At 50.1% G+C, this 15,993-nt stretch overlaps 6 protein-coding genes across 6 annotated transcripts; 3 read left to right on the top strand and 3 right to left on the bottom strand.

The window, feature by feature from the left end:
• Window positions 1-3,750: 3,750 nt before the first annotated feature.
• PC9H_005971 (uncharacterized protein) lies at window positions 3,751-4,611 on the top strand (the record flags this gene model as incomplete). The annotated part of the gene is made up of 2 exons (XM_036775528.1): window positions 3,751-4,037; window positions 4,089-4,611. 2 exons carry the CDS (start codon window positions 3,751-3,753, stop codon window positions 4,609-4,611), a joined length of 810 nt encoding a protein of 269 aa, XP_036631547.1.
• Window positions 4,612-5,120: 509 nt separating this feature from the next.
• On the bottom strand, window positions 5,121-5,555 carry PC9H_005970 (uncharacterized protein; the record flags this gene model as incomplete). The annotated part of the gene is made up of 4 exons (XM_036775527.1): window positions 5,121-5,237; window positions 5,307-5,361; window positions 5,415-5,447; window positions 5,491-5,555. 4 exons carry the CDS (start codon window positions 5,553-5,555, stop codon window positions 5,121-5,123), a joined length of 270 nt encoding a protein of 89 aa, XP_036631546.1.
• A 284-nt stretch (window positions 5,556-5,839) lies between these two features.
• Window positions 5,840-7,168, top strand: PC9H_005969 (uncharacterized protein; the record flags this gene model as incomplete). The annotated part of the gene is made up of 8 exons (XM_036775526.1): window positions 5,840-5,922; window positions 5,978-6,210; window positions 6,257-6,272; window positions 6,325-6,350; window positions 6,402-6,426; window positions 6,486-6,576; window positions 6,625-6,739; window positions 6,792-7,168. 8 exons carry the CDS (start codon window positions 5,840-5,842, stop codon window positions 7,166-7,168), a joined length of 966 nt encoding a protein of 321 aa, XP_036631545.1.
• A 176-nt stretch (window positions 7,169-7,344) lies between these two features.
• Window positions 7,345-8,301, bottom strand: PC9H_005968 (uncharacterized protein; the record flags this gene model as incomplete). Its single annotated transcript, XM_036775525.1, has 6 exons — window positions 7,345-7,377; window positions 7,444-7,469; window positions 7,523-7,601; window positions 7,668-7,837; window positions 7,895-8,190; window positions 8,255-8,301. 6 exons carry the CDS (start codon window positions 8,299-8,301, stop codon window positions 7,345-7,347), a joined length of 651 nt encoding a protein of 216 aa, XP_036631544.1.
• A 507-nt stretch (window positions 8,302-8,808) lies between these two features.
• Window positions 8,809-9,801, top strand: PC9H_005967 (uncharacterized protein; the record flags this gene model as incomplete). Its single annotated transcript, XM_036775524.1, has 6 exons — window positions 8,809-8,867; window positions 8,943-9,247; window positions 9,320-9,474; window positions 9,539-9,611; window positions 9,668-9,693; window positions 9,748-9,801. 6 exons carry the CDS (start codon window positions 8,809-8,811, stop codon window positions 9,799-9,801), a joined length of 672 nt encoding a protein of 223 aa, XP_036631543.1.
• Window positions 9,802-10,014: 213 nt separating this feature from the next.
• Window positions 10,015-13,944, bottom strand: PC9H_005966 (uncharacterized protein; the record flags this gene model as incomplete). The annotated part of the gene is made up of 9 exons (XM_036775523.1): window positions 10,015-11,538; window positions 11,590-11,719; window positions 11,780-11,874; window positions 11,927-11,951; window positions 12,011-12,119; window positions 12,171-12,240; window positions 12,295-12,373; window positions 12,428-13,454; window positions 13,614-13,944. 9 exons carry the CDS (start codon window positions 13,942-13,944, stop codon window positions 10,015-10,017), a joined length of 3,390 nt encoding a protein of 1,129 aa, XP_036631542.1.
• Between the last annotated feature and the right edge of the window lie 2,049 nt (window positions 13,945-15,993).

Raw genomic sequence — 15,993 nt, 5'->3', positions numbered from 1 at the left:
TCGAATCTTCAGTGACGTCGGGGACTGCGCGCCAATGCGGCGCTCGGATGCAGAAGGAGGGGAGGAAGGGCGGAGATGGGGGGGAGGAAGGAAGGAAATTTTGGTGATGGTGATCTCGAGGCTGTGCGCCGGGATCAACACTGCAGCAGTGATCTACATACCTATGCCCTCAAGCCACCTCGCCTCATGGTACCTGCATGGCATACCACCACTCCATGCGCTACACACACGGTCAACTTCCTCCGTCGAGTCGCCCTCAGCCACTCAGCCAGCCACCCAATCACCTTCAGCCTGTCTCTCCATCTGGACAACCCATCAATCAGTCGTTCAGTCACTGCATCGTCAGACCGAACGCCGGTGGCCGACGTATAGGAGCACCCCTCTACACCTCTACACCTCGCGCCCCTCGATTCGAGCGGACCTCCGAACAACCTCCGAACAGTACAACCTCCGAACAGTGCAAATACACAGAGTAGTTGGGCAGTCGTGCCCGTATTTGGGTTGATTATCTCCATGACTCGATGATTCGCTGGGACGACGGTTGACTGCCCTATCGCCTGATTAACATCTAGTACTCAGCATTCCAACTCCATAATGTTCACATCAAGCCCGAGGAACCACCACCTCCACGCTATCTATTCTGCGTGCGTCTCGTTGGTGCCGAGGTGTGTAGCGCCAAACATTTCAGCACCCAAGGTACATAAATCCAAGGTACATTTTGAGTAACGATAGGCGAGCTTCCGTGCATCCCGCTCCGAGGCACGCCAAACCTGTGGCCATTCCCTCCCACACCGAAGACCCCCTGCGCCGGCTACCCACCATCATAATCATACATACTTAATCGTGATTCATGATCAAGCCTACGCTTACTGAGTAAGCGCGCAGCATTACACACCCGAGCCCTTCTCATGCACGCAAGGACAGCTCCAAGGACATGTCTGTCTCGGAGGACAGTTGAACGCCGTGGCCATAGAGGCGCAGCGGAAGCGATACAAACCTCCGACAAACACCTCCGATCCGTGAGCGCCTCGACGCGCCCCGACCCCCGAATCACCAAAACACCAGATCGCAAGACAACTCAGCGTATACCGTCCAGGCTACTCCGCTGCGTTTAACCAATCATCACATACGCAATATCTCGTCAAACTCAAACAAATCAGCGCCGATGGTATCTACAGCCCCCACTGATCAATGGCCCACCAGACCCGCGTGGTGAACCCATTTCCTTTCTCGGCGGATCGCCGCGCAGTGACTCCCTTGTATTCGTATTGCTATTATCCCTTGCGTTGGTTGCATTGGTAGGCAAGCAAGCAAATCATCGGGTGTCGAGGTGTCTATGTCGTGTTCCGCACGCGTCGCGAAATACGATTGTGATCGTACGTAGGCCTGCAGACGGGATGCGAAATGCAGTATGCTCTTCCTCATGCTCCTGCTCCGATCCCCACCCAAGCGCCCATATGCCTCCGTTGCACCCATCCACGCGACCTTGTCCCAATTTTGTTTTATGACGTGGGCAGCTCATTCCCTGCGTCCGTTCTTGTCCGATCCAATTCAATGAAGAAGAAAGAACAGAGCAGGTTCTGGTGATCTCGGATGGCTGTGCGTCGGGACTCAGGCCAGGAACTCTGCTCATTGGACACACACCACACTCTGATCTGCCACCCACAAAGTCAACCACTCCACACGTCCAGGATATCGATCGCACGTCGGAGAACTCACACCGAAGTCTTGGCTGATTGCAACAACGTTACTCTGCCTCACCTAGTCTTGGGCATCCACCCAGCCAATTAGCCGCGCAGTCAATATTTGCATCAGCGCGACCGCGCGCCGAATGCATGACCGACAGATCCCTTCTCTGTTAGTCGCTTTGAATGGAGACCAACCTCAAAATACACAGAGCGGTTGCAGCCGTCGCCACATTTGGCGATATGATGTACAATGATTCGATTCGTTGGTGACGACTTGGAAGGTTGGCCATCGTCTCCTGATCGTGGTCAAGGTCGTGATCAAAGTTCAGCATACCTTCATAATTTTCACCCCGAGCCCGAGAATCTCATCGCCACCGTGCTACATCTTGCGCCCTTCTTTTCCTTTTCGCGTCTCATTGAACTTGTTAGTTACTGGTGAGGTGCCTAGCGCTAAACACAACGACTTTCAAGGTACAGCAGGTACATAGCTAGTAACGACAGGCGAGCCTCCGTGTATCCCGCTCCGAGGCACGCTCATTTATCAGGGCTACGCGCGCAGCGCTCAGGACATGTCCGCCTCGGAGGACAGTCATATCCCGTGGTCTACAGAGCCTCAGTGGAAGTGATATGTGGAAGCTGGGTCTCTGACCGCCGAACACCTCCTGTCCGTCGCCGCGTCACCACCAAACCATTGCCAGAATCCCGGCACCACACAGTCGGGGCATACTAGGACTGAAGGCCAATAGATATGTAATAACCCACGGTCGAACAAGTCTTTAGCAGGGTAAACGTGTCTATATTCTAGCTCGCATTCCTTATCTTGGCAGGTAAATCATTGTTCTCTGTTCCAATGAGCTACCAATTCATTGGCAGGTTTAATTGCTCAGATGTCCTGAAAGTACAGCAGTCATAGGATATGTTCCGAGCGTGTCGCGCACATGTAGGATTGTACAACGCCATAGGAATTAAGAAACCGAACTTCCTTGATTCCATGATCTCAAGTACGATTCCTCCAATCTCCCCCTTGATACTATTTTTCTGATCTCGAGGCCCGTCTGACCGTCGCCATGGTGCATGCCATACCGCTCTGATAGAATGATAGAACGAATGGAAGTTTGATCCTTCCTCTAAATCGATAGGATCGCTGTGCGAGGAGTTTGTGTAATAAAGACTTGGTTTGATGTGATCGTCCTTACCCCTCATTGTATCGGATCGTGTCAAATCACATATGAGGTTTCGTCCGCGTTCCAACCACTCAAACGAACCTGACGAACCCATATTTAACCACCTTAAATCTAAATGTCGCTCATACCAACTATGGTGTCCTATGCTAGATCCGTACGCTAACCATCATCGAACCACTACAAAATGATCACAAAGCGATAATAAGATAACAAGAATACTGAATCCCGCAATACCCAAGGCGCGGCATAGTCAATCAATGCTGCGGTATGTACAGCCTCCGTCCTCCACTGTTCTCATGGCCCATCGAACCCGCATACCGAATTCGTTTCCTTACAGAGATATGATGCAGATCCATGCGCAGTTAGATATATCTGCATTGTAGTTCGCACTCCTTTCATCGGCTGGTAAATCATTGCTGCGAGCAATTACCTGTTCTCAGGTCTTTGGTAGTCCATCATCCACAAAGGATATCCCTACGATAATATTAGGATCATGTCTGCGGACGAGATGGCAATGCGACTTGCACCGATCTTCTCCTGTCCCCCCCTAGGACACATCCACGCTACACCATCATCATTAATTATTGTTTCATGATTGCAGCACATCAACTACCAGAGATAGCCTATATGTGGTCCATGGATCCGGAAGACTCGTGCGACATTGGCTTCCATGCCAGTCAGTTCTAGTTAACAGTCCAGTGAAGCGTATGGAAGGATGTTGTGTCTATCGTTAAGCGCTAGGACAGATCAAGTCTGCACTCACCTCGATGAAAACCTCAAGGCCTCGGCGTGGTTTAGTATTTTTCTATATCAGCACCAGATAGAGGCCACCGCCCGCTAATCTGCTTCCTCCCTGTCATCCGTACAGCTGACAAACCATGGCCTCCTCGCCAGCTAGTAGTAACACATCCGCATCAGCGTCGCCATCAGTAGCACGCCACCGCAACAGTGATTTCTACCTCGACACCAAGGTCTTTCTCGTTGAAGATGAGCTCTTCCGTATTCCCACCAAATACTTCGCAGAAAACTCGGGCGTGTTTAGGGATATGCTACGTCTGCCACAGACAGAAGAGAGCGCAGAGGGTATCACAGACGAGAAGCCGATTGTGTTAGAGGGAATAAAGAAGGCAGACTTTGGAGCATTATTGAAAGTGATCTTCCATTTGTGAGCGCCTAAGCGTTCCGCTTGAACGTGTGCTGACAGTCTACCCCACAGCGGCCCTCTATCTAAGTTCACAGACCAGGGCCATGGCTTAGCAGATGGACAATGGTTATCGGTGTTATCATTGTCCAATATGTGGGAGTTGACGGAGACCCGGGATGCGGCCATCACAGCACTCGCCCAAATCATGAAAGCGCTAGATTTGAGGGAGATCGAGTGGGTACTTCGTGGGCGAAGCTATCTGGTGCCAGAATGGGTAGAGCATGGGTATTGTCGGCTGGCAATGAGGTATAAGTTGCCAGTGAGTGTGAAGGAGGCGGAGGAGCTGGGAGTAGAGTCTGCACTAAGGTTGGCGGGAATTCAAGGGAGGGTTTACTCAAGATACAACCCATTAAAAGGATTACTATGGGGCCGGGCGGAGGGCGCAGAGATTGCTAAGGCAGTGATTGAGGATGTGCGGTCGGTGTTTGCAAAGGAGCTCCAGGATGTGACTTACAGCACTCGATCAACTGAGAGCACAGCATCAACACCCATCTCTGGCAAGGACGAACTCAATTTGGAGGTGCCAATGTTATGATATCGTACTTGATGGGCGTACACATCACATAGCAAGCTATGTAATGATAAAATGAGTTGCTGGGTGTCGTTCGAAGTGCAATAGAAAAATCAATGTATTGCATTTGACTACAGAGTAGCTCCAAGAACAGCATACTTCGATCGGACGCGTTGTGGCTCTCGCCGCTGACTGCAAACAAGATAATATTGAGACAGCGAACAACGGGGACAGAGCAGATCAAAGACGCAATTGATGACACAACGATACTCCAGAGATGTATCGCATGAGCTTTTGCTCGCTGTGGCAAGACATCGGAACAACGAAAAGGAGATTGACAATGCAAGATACATCTTTGACGCGTTTGTACCATCGTGGCCTGCGATCCTCCCAGCCAAACAGCTTCTGGAAAAGGGCAATCTTATCTGGGTCCGTCGCGAGATCCAAATCCTTTTGATCGTAGTTACTTCCAACGGCGATGCAAGTCAAAACCAATCTGTCCGAAGTTCGGATTAGACAATGTTCGGAGTTACCTAGAACCTTTTTGAGGTGCCGACGAGCGTCTTGCTGACGATATCCTCTGACAACTTATGGCTGACGGCGCGCGTGCTTTCAGGATTTGTATCGTCGCCGGGGCAATTCCTCAGCGCCTAATCGACACAGGTCATCAAGTGTGTACGTGAACCCAAAAAATCGGAAGGGTGTATACGCTCCTGGACCTTCCGCTTCCCAGTACACAGGGGGGCAGGTCCATCGAAATCGGTCGGAAGTTTTCTGAAGGAGTGATGATGAGCAATCGAACATGCTTGCATTCAAAGACAGCCTACCGAAAAGTCCCTTCGACTCTTAGGCTTTGTTCGCTGAGCAAGCAGGAATAACCAATATCAGACAACGAGGACGCACGTCGGTACGTCAGGCTTGGGTTCAAGCTTGAGAGTGTCCATCGAAACTTCAAGCGTAGCGGACATTGGGGGTAGTAGGTGTTGGAATTTGAGTCTCGCCTTACATTATAATAACATGTACAAATACTCTGTACTACGCGCCACCTGCGACTCATTAATATTATCCGTCGTTCTCACCGTTCCACCATTCTTAAAAGTAGGACGTTATCTACTATACATACAAGAACGGCACACTGGTTGCTCTGCCCGACTGCCCCTGTCGATCAGCACGTGATGCTGGAACACCAGCGTGACAGACTTGGCTTCACACTTTCCCACTGCTCAGTGCTGACAGTGCTTCTTGGTCGGCGATGGGCAGTGGAAACTCTAAGTTTAATCCAGCAACGGATCTCCTTGACCTCCAAGGTAAAGTTGTGCTTGTCACGGGCGGGAAGTCAGTCATATACTTATCTCCGTTAATAGACTCGTGCTTACTGACGCTCGAATAGTCGTGGAATAGGTCTAGAGACAGTCAGACACCTCGCCAGGAGAGGCGCGAAAGTATATCTAGGCGCGCGAAGCGAGTCGTCTGCCAATGAGGCGATTAAGCGGCTGCAGTCCGAAGGTCTTGAACCGGGAAATGGGGAGATTATTTGGTTCAAGGTAGACTTGAGCCACCCAAAGCTGGCGAAGGAAGCGGCAGAGGAGTTCTTAACGAAAGAGAAGAGACTGGATGTGCTGAGTGAGTCTTTCAGTGATTTCTTGTTACAGAGGCTGATATAGAATAGTTAACAATGCCGGAGGGTGGGTTGTTTCTGATGCTGCGTGGATTGTCATTGGCTGACTGTCGATACAGGATGCCCGGAGATGATAGGACAGATGGTCCGTAACTGATACACTTCATACCTTCCCACCGTAACTGACTTTCTACAGGCATGCATATCATCACCATTGTCAAGTGAGCTCATCCAACCACTCCGTATGAATTAATGAACTCATGCATGAAATGCGCATCAGTTACCTCAGCCCTTTCATTTTCACTCAAACATTGACACCCCTTCTCAACGAGACCGCCAGTCTCCCGGACTCTGACGTCCGTATAATAAATGTAAGTCACCCGCCGAGTCCACGCATCTGTGCCAACATGAACACATAGGTCGCCTCTGAAGCTCACAAGATGACGCCGTCGCCATCTACTATTCGATTTCATGCTAAAGAAGATTTGAGTCCCGATTATACCCGTCGTTTCCTTTCCAACTTCCTTGTTTACTGTATGTCACTTCGTCCCGTCATTTCGTCTCGCTAGCTAAAGGCACTGGAAAGGCTACACCAAATTCTGCTTTATCTCCTGGACGAAGGCTCTCCAACGGCGTTTCAATGCCTCTGATGTATCCATCACTTGCATCAATGTGCACCCCGGCGCCGTCGACACATTCTCCCACAAATTCCCCCTCGCAGCCATCACTGGTCTCCCAACGCGCTTGCTGATGCTGACACCAGTTCAAGGAGCTTATACATCCTTGTTCGCGGCGGCTTCGCCGGTCGTTGCCAAAGAAAAGGATAAGTATAAAGGTGCCTACTTGAAACCGTTCGGGGTCTTCGTAAAGCCGCTGAAAGAAACGGAAGACGAGGATCGGCAGGAAGAGCTATGGAAGTTGACGGAGGATGCACTGACTGAGATGGGAGTTTCTTCGGGTTGAGACGGCGGTGTAGCATGGAAACTTAGGTTCATATGTATATACCCCACCGCACGTAGAGTTCGATAGTATTGAGAATGAATGAAACACAGGCGGAATGGGAGTGGTGATGCACTATTGTATCGCTAACAACGTCTACCGATCCGTGATGGCTCGCGCCCAGCATCTTCAAAAGGAACTCAGAAGCCTAGGTCGATAGTGACGCTCTTGATCTTCAAAAAGTACAAGCCACGGTCAAATCTTCGTTCTATATGTAGAATTGTGTGTGAATAACTCACTTCGCCTTTCTGCTCTATGCAAAACCCTGATGATGGGTGAGTTATAACTGAGAGAGATACATCAAGGGGTGACGCCTACACATTGTGATCTGTTTCCGCCGTTTCGTCAAACGGAAGCCGGACACGCCATGGACGTTGTGATCCGTAACACTGCCGGCCTGAAGTACCACAAAAAACTCCTTGATGAGCACCAAGCGACAAGGTACAGAGCTGAGAATACGTACATTTGTCCCCCTCTGGTACAGCCTGAACGTCGCCTTTAATGCTGCAACGTCTAGGTTGGTGTGATATTCCGTATAATAGCCCAAGGTGAAGTCGTCGGAGTACTGCGCGACATATGATAGAGGATCGTTACCCTTGAGCATCTGGAAGGTCTGCTTGAAGTCGAATGCATCTGGTGGGAAGAGGGTCGGCGGGAGGCGTTACATAGCGCTGTATAACATTCACGTACATGAACTGGCTTTTGGATCGCCTGTAGTGCGGGTGGCGTCTGTTAACGGTAGATGCACGTAAGGAAAACTATCCACATCATCTATCCCGCAGCTGAAGGTCAAATCGCCAGTTTGGTTCTTAGCGACGGCAAGACTTCCAGTATGGCAGACGACAACATGTATAGCCCCGCCTTTGGCCTCGAAATCCTCGTCGTCAGGCTTGATACCGCCAGTAACATATACGTGGATCTCCGCCTGCCAAGTTAAGGTGAATTTCGAAGCTATGACCTCCTCGTCATAAATGTTGAACCGCTTCCTAGTGGTCTGAGCATTAGTCATTGTTCCTCTCACTAAGAGTCAGCCTGAGCCAGTATGCTTACAACTTGTGGTAGAGGGTACCAGTCGGTGGGGTGAGTGATTTCTTCATCGGTGAGACAGAATTCGCGATCTCATTATCATGTTTATATCAACCTCAGTGAACGATCTACCCTCGGAATGGTCCACTAGAAATATCAGCCTCGAGGCTTGACCCAGCTGTCCTGGCCCTGCAATGGCGCCCAATGTGATGTTCAGCTGCGCGGAATGACACCTTGTGATGCCTCACGTCTGCTGTCCGCACGGAATTCTTTCTTATCAGTCAATCGTGGAGTGCCTTCACCAGCGGCGATGAGGATTAGTGACCGTCTATGGCAAAAGTTGCTCTGATCGCCCTTGGAACCCCCTGAACACCTCCTTAAAGCAACCGGCGATATTGCTCGACCGTGCAATGCGCACAACTATTGTTCATTCAGAATCTTCCATGGACCTTATCTGAAATCTTATCCATCTACTCAACATCTACTATGTAGTAATCCGTTGGCAGTCATAAATCTGACGGTATAACTCGAAGTTGCCTTAACCTCCCCCACACCTTTTACTACCGCAATATCCCTCAATGGACAGTACTTTCAACGACAGCCTTGTACCTCCTTTGGGCACCAGCTTTTACAAACGGTACGATCTATTCAAATTTCTCTATATATCTCCCTCTCATTTCCCCCACCCCCTCTGCTCGACCATTGTCAAAAGGAAAAGCTTCGATATATTCGAAGGACGCAATTTCCGTGGCAAATCATTCGCCAGCGTCTCGTGGCGGGTGGACGCACACGTCTACGCTACAGAGAGTCCTCCCGCCAGCTCTGATTACGAAGGCATTGTCTATATCATCTTCGTGCACTCCGGGACATTTGTCGTACCGGATTCAAGGGATTACATCCGTGAACCAACGAGGTTTACTGTAACGCCAGTGGACTCGAAGTCTGTACAGGCTGTTGCACAAGAGCCGCAATCATGGACGAAGTATATGGGTAACAATGGCACCACATATGGGTCGAGTACGCGTTGAATTCTCGTGATACTTACGTCGAAGTCCGGTCCATACAGCTGACGCCAAACCTTTCACTTAGAAATCGATTTCTCCCAGGACTTGCCCATGTTCAAGAATGAAGGTGATCAAGGGTTTACTTTTGACGCCGCGTACGGTTCAACGATTTCCGGGAATCTCAAGCACAGTGGGCGGATTGTCGGACATCAGACCGAGTTCTCCTTCGATGAAGTTACCGTACGTACTTTACTTGCTAATCTCACACAACGGCTTGATTGCAGCTTTCGTTGCTCAAATCAAGACGTGGAAAGAAGAGTTTTTCCGTGCTCTTTCTGTGTTCTCCACTACAAAGGCAACCGGCTCATTGGAATTTCGTGAGTTCATCCCCTCTTTCTCCGGTATCTATGATCAAGTGCTCATGCACACCAAGGGTTCGGTATGGACAACAAAAGCTATGTAAGCGTAGCCTTGTGTCGCCCATATACCAAAGTCTGACCTTCCTGCTGCAAGGATCTCGTCACCAACCCAGGGGTGCCAGTTGTGATTGACTTGTTCCCAGCGTAGGTAGTCCCTCTGATTTATCTTGCAACCCCCAAATTCCTGTTGGTGATATGAACATTGTCCGCTTCGGCTATGGATCCGGTATGCGACAGCATGGGGAACGTGAAAACATCGTGTTTTTGTATTCCACAATTGATCAAACATGCATGTTGTATACAGTAGTTACTGTGGCTTCGGAAGTAGCTGTTGCTCGTATCATACGGGTTCATTGTTGCTTCACCTACCAGAATGTAAGCCTCCATCCCTACGCTCGTTCAAGTTCTTCATCTCGACGTGTCCCCCGTGCATGGCAGGCTTATGGTTCTGCAGGCTATCGAGTTGCGCAGAAAAAGAACCGAAGTAAGGAGTGGCCGGACTGAGGGTGGAGGGAGTCTGTGAACCACAGGTAAGAGTGGGCGAGATGTTTGGCGAGTCTTGTTCGCGGATATCGGCTCTCATCACTCTGGAGCCTCTCCTGAAGGCGCTATTACTGCGATCGTCGTTCTTGTATGCGTCCGAAGGTGTGCGTTGATGTTGGTGATGTAAATTGCCCTGCTTGCTAACCTGGATAGAATTATTCGTGTTCGTTTCATGTCCGTTGGTCGCGTCCATGTTCAGAAACTTATTACTATTCGTAGTCGCTTGCAATGCGACATTATGCTGTGTGGCACTGATGGTAGAATGGGGATTACTGATGCTGGAATGTTGCTGGTGTCTGATAGCGGTGATTGACCGGTTGGGGTGAGGGACGGTCGTAGACCGCATGTGAGTTTGTTGACCGTGTGCTGACTGTTGCTGAAAATTATCGGGGAGGTGATTGTTGGAAGAGGCAGGGAGGACGTCGTTGGAAGAGGCAGGGAGGACGTCGTCGTTTAGTGAGCGACCATTGTGCCGAAAATTGCTGTGAAAGTCGTCTTCTTGGTGATCGTAAGTTGAAGGCGCGGGTCGATGACCAGATTTGGAAGGTAGAGTTGAACGACCTTTAACCCAGTTGCCGGCGTCTGCTCCCGTATCTCGTACTGTCCCGTTTCCTTTCCCGTAGCGTGCGGCCCGAGCGAAATTAGTCGAGCGAGGTTGAGAAGCGCGCGATCTGTGAGCTTGTAGGATGATTTCTTCGGTGGGGGTGTACCCATTAGCGGGAAAAGTTTGAAGACGTTGCTGCCGGTTCGGAAATCCAATCCCCATTCCCCGTAAACCCATACCAATCCCGGTTACACCAGCACCTAGAAAGGGGCTTATCTCTGTGCTCGCCGAGGCATCCACTCGTTGCCCCGATCCGATTACCGGGTATCTTCCGGACAGTGCGTCGTCAGCTGTTATAGCGTTGGTATGTGTTTCAGCATCGCCAAAGTGACTACGGGAGTAGCGTTGGTGCCTTTGATCGTGACTCATATCCTCAGCGTCATATCCTCCCCGTAGAGAGTCCAATAGTTGGGCGGATGTGTATGGTCCTCCATTCGTACTGAACGTGGGCGATGTCATCGATGCATTGAACTGATGAATCGCAGTGGGATAGTCCTGGCGAAACCCCAGATGGGCATTAGAGGTAAAGTCGGTAGGTCTTTGAGCTGCACTGAATGTTGCCGTTGCTCGTCTCCCTGCTAAGCTGGCCATTGACGAACCAGACAAGCTACTTAGAGACGGAGACAAAGCTGGTTGAAGATCCCGACCACGTAAATTGAGTAGGGCTGCTTGCGCTATGGTGAGCTTACTAGCCGAAGAGTCCACAGGCTGGCCCTGGCGCATCTGTCGCTCCGTTCGCTACAAATCGTAGAATCAGCAGGTGGTCCGTCCATGAATTCATCGAAATACCCTCAGCTCTCGCTGTTCGCTGGTGTCTGCAAAGCGCACAGAAATCCGACTACCAGCGTCGTTCCACCCGCGTACCATGCGTCCATGTAACCTCTCGACGACCTCTTCAGCGCCAACACGAGTCTCAAGACTACAAAGTTCACGACGCCGACGTCAAGAGGGAAAAAGACATGTTTAATCGGCCGCTTACCGGACAAACGCTATGATCCTGGGAGGATGGCTTAGCTTCGTTTGAAAGAAGCGACTGCTCTTGATTTGGTGAGGAGAAACCAGGGCGGCAAGTAACTGGACATCTAATCAACATGGACAATCCAAGACGTCGTGTAAGGATACGTACTTGTCCGTCGATACTGAGTGGTAAGCTAGGTTCAACCGGTGGTGGTAAGCGAATCTCAGAGCCGATTCTTTGTAAGGTGCTTACCCTTCGATGTAGAGATTGGTCGATGATTTGTCCTCTAATCTCTCCATCCTAGCCTTGAATGAGTCAGGACCTTCGTCTTCCAAGTCACCGTCGTCGTCGTACTGAGAACCTGCGCTCACGGTAAGAAACTGTATAGGAAGAATAATCGAACCCATCTTACCTGACGCAGATTGGCGCGATGAATCGGAGTGCATGGCAGTGTAAGGTGTGCCGGGAATTTTGTGGATTTGCTTTTGGATGTACGGATATGTAGAGGTAATAGTAGTTATGCAGGAACTCCGTACCTTGGAGAAGGACGGATGAAGGTTCCTAAACTTCTTCAATCCTTCAATACAACGCTCCGCGGCATCGACGTTTTCGAATCTAGTCGAAGACTGTTGAAGGAATAATACGAAGAAGCGAAACCGGGAAGCTTACAAGACGAACCCATACCCACTTGCCTTCTTCCCACCAATCATGATTCCTGCATCAGCGTTGCCACCGTAGCCACTGCCGCCCAACGAGTTTCCGATATCGACATGCCTAGTGAAGCTCCTGACGCTTCGAACCACACCAAACGGTGTAGCTAGAGCAAGGAGCTCGTCCTCAGGAAAGTAGGGTGGCAAACCATTGATGTATACGTTAGGCGACTTGAAGGTTGATGTACTAGTGGAAGAGGGCTTGCCAGACTCAGCGGAGGACGCGGACATAACAGATGCAGCGTTATCTCGTTCAGCAGCGGCAGCAGCCACGCGTCTCGCTTGGGCTTCCGCCAGAAGGTCGCTCAAATTGATTGGAGGTTTGGAAGAATAAGCTGCTTGATTAGCCTCCCCACTGTCACTGGTAGCAGATGTCAGACGGTTGTCTTCAAGCCTACGCTCGGTGGTTCCGGCGTCCGTTGGGGTCGGAAGAGGCGACGGAACGACAGTCCTATTCCCAGATGTTTGCGTTTCTTCTTCCACTGCAAGAAGAGTGCCATCAGGACCGGCGGAGCCTGCCTCGATGGGAGGCAATTCGTGAGTTTTCATCGATGGCGTGCGCACAACGCTCCGATCAGCAGGATTGATTATTGGGATGGATGCATTAAAACGCTTGCGTAGGGCTATCCCTGGCTTGGGGACAGTAGTGTTGTCGGCAACGTTGGAAGAGGTGTGGTGGATGGGCTTGGAGGCAGCATTGGAGGAGAACTCGTCCTTGATATTTGTGGGAGGATGCGACGTAGAAAATGACGGGATTGATGGTTTCATTACTGATGAGGTTGAATGGCTGGGACGATCCGTAGATGGGGCAGAACTGGTTGGATAGACGTAGGGGTTGGTTTCAGAGTAGGAGTCAGGGTAAGCATACCGGTTTGGCGGTTGTGCTGAGGTGGAAGACGTCGAGTCACTTCGTCGACGATTATTGGATGTTTGATCACGCGAGCCTGCCCCTTGGGACACGGTAGGGGAGGTAATAACCTCGACATCTGTGCACGACGTCAGTGACTATGGTATGTAAATTACATTGAGAGAAGATTAATGATGAACGTAGAAATATAGTCCGTATAGCGCATATATGTTGAGTTCAAGCAGAAGTGACCACGCGCATATACGAACAAAAAATACGGAAAATAGACAATGCGTACCTTGAGAGCCCATGGACTCGCTGGCGCTAGCGAACGTGTTTACCGATGAGACCGCTGAGTGGTCCGAGTCTTTAGTTTTGGCCGAGTTATGAGAGACATCTGTCTCGTCCGAATCCTTGGATTGCCACGAATTCCAGGAAGTATCGGCCTCGTTATCACCACTAAGGCTGGCGTCCATCGAACCAAAGCTAACCGCGGCTTCCATGTCGCCGCCGTCCGTAGATTGTGATGGCTGGTCGGTTTCGCCATCGAAGGAAGGGCGGGAAGGGCTAGAGGATGTGGGGTTCCCTGGGTCTGGGGATGTCGAGGGTGAACTTTCTTGAGCTTGCATTATTATGGTCGATGGAGAAAGGCGTAAGAATATAAAAGAATAAAGGATAACTAATAGCGAGTGACGAGCGTTGTTTGATTTAAGGCTGAAAGAGGAATTAAATAGCTGAGGCGATGAAAACTAGGAGAGCTGCGACAGAAAGAAAAGCGTAGCGTCGTTCTTGGACCAGGATGTAATGAACGGGCAGAGTTAACGGAATTGATCTGCGATGGTCGTGTAATGTGGCTGCGAAAGAGATCGTTTGGATGATCGTTGTAGAGGGCGTTGTAGAGGGCGTTGTGAAACGGGGGCAGAAGAAGAAGGGGGGATGATGGGGGGATAGAGCAAAGAGGCAACAGGACCATTCGTCCACATACGGTGTCATTTATAGGGCGCGCACAGACCAATGTCAAGGAGGATCGTCGGTGCGTATTGGTAAGATTGTCGATACATCGCCGGCCATTATATATCTCTATCCGAGGAAATGGACAATCGAAAAAGGACATGCAGGTACTAGATTGGGAATGTCAGGACATCTCGTGATCAGGTATGTCGATGGGTGCTTCTTGTGAGCCTCGTGCGATGTCCCCAGTGGTTCGTGGCTTGGGCAGTATCCGTTGTCCATGTCGTCGCCGAGATGGCCGGGCATCGGATTCGCAGAGCTTCGCCTGGTCCTCCACCATATGTAATAACAGAGAGCATGTTGATAACGGAAATCAACACTTTTGCATGCACGAACTCCTGAAATGATGGACATGAGGATGATAACGGAGAAGAAAAATTGCGCACCTGCTGCCATTCTGAGGGTGAAGTTTCCATGGAGTAGCCCATTGGTTTGGATATCCAAGTAGATGTCTTATTCAAACTTCGTCGCATGCAAGTTTTTAACGGCGCCGCCAATCAACTTGACCCAGCCGCCAGCTGCGCGTCAGCGCTTGATCCTTACTGGAAAGAAGTTTGAAGATGGACTGACGCTCACTCCATCCCTCGTTGAGACGTCTCCGTGATTAAAGTAGTTGGAGGATGTACTAGAGAGATCCCAGCCTTCCAACAGGTTCGAAGCGTACCTCCAGTATTGGGCGTAGGAAGAGGTGGTGGTTGTACAATGGTTCTTGTGGCTTCGACCCTGGATATTTGGATCCTCCCTACGTTGTGACGACCCCTCGCTCGCCATGTCTCGCCTTGTGAGATGTGTCTTCCCGTCTTTACGTCTCTGAATCCAAGTCATGAAGAACAATTTCCCTTGGGCCCTTGTGACATGATTATTACGAGGCCAAACCCAAAAGTAGAAAATCACTACTACACTTCATATGTATGATACATTTCCAGAGTACGTATAAGTGGTTGCAGCGGTCATATCCCTACTTGTGAGCTAGTGCGACTTTTCTTTGTCGATTCTGACGAGGTCTATTAGAGAGTTCGCGAAAGCCACCGAATGCCCAAATCGAGCGATTTTCGGCTTGCGCAAACTGGTGGCTGGTTTGACACAGGCGTGCACTTTATTGACACTTGATATTTAATATATGAGATGAACGCTTCGGACGAACAGCTCGTATACATGGATGCATAGTAAACGCAGAACCTCCTTTGTCTGACAAAACCACGGAAATAAAGTTGTTCTGTACATTGATTTAGAACAGAATTACTTATACTTGTGCAATTGAGCACTACGGAGAGCGGGCTATTTCACTGCAGACATGCCTAACACAACGGGCATCCCACTAGAGGGGAAAGGGCGGTGATCACCAGTGTACCAAGAGGTGTGTCGGACTACAAGGCCGTCACGGTCGATCTGGATTTCTGAACATGGTCACGGTCGGAGTCCTCGTAGATTGAGATGATGATCAAACACCATCCCTCAAGCACCTTACCTCTTCAGCTCTACCTTGTCGATAGAATGGAACACCCAATCTCAGTCTGCAAGTGGTTACAAGTATTTCGCAGACAATATGGCGAGTAATTATATTGGCGAATGGGTTGTCACTAACCTCTCCGCCAACATTGTACTCAACGCAGCATGACAAGATTAATTGCCAAAATGGTTGATCTAGTTTCTTACCCGACGAGCCA

This window comes from Pleurotus ostreatus, assembly GCF_014466165.1.
Source record: "Pleurotus ostreatus strain PC9 chromosome Unknown scaffold_4, whole genome shotgun sequence".
Classification (NCBI taxonomy): Eukaryota; Fungi; Basidiomycota; class Agaricomycetes; order Agaricales; family Pleurotaceae; genus Pleurotus; species Pleurotus ostreatus.
This window is presented reverse-complemented; position numbering and strand designations above follow the sequence as displayed.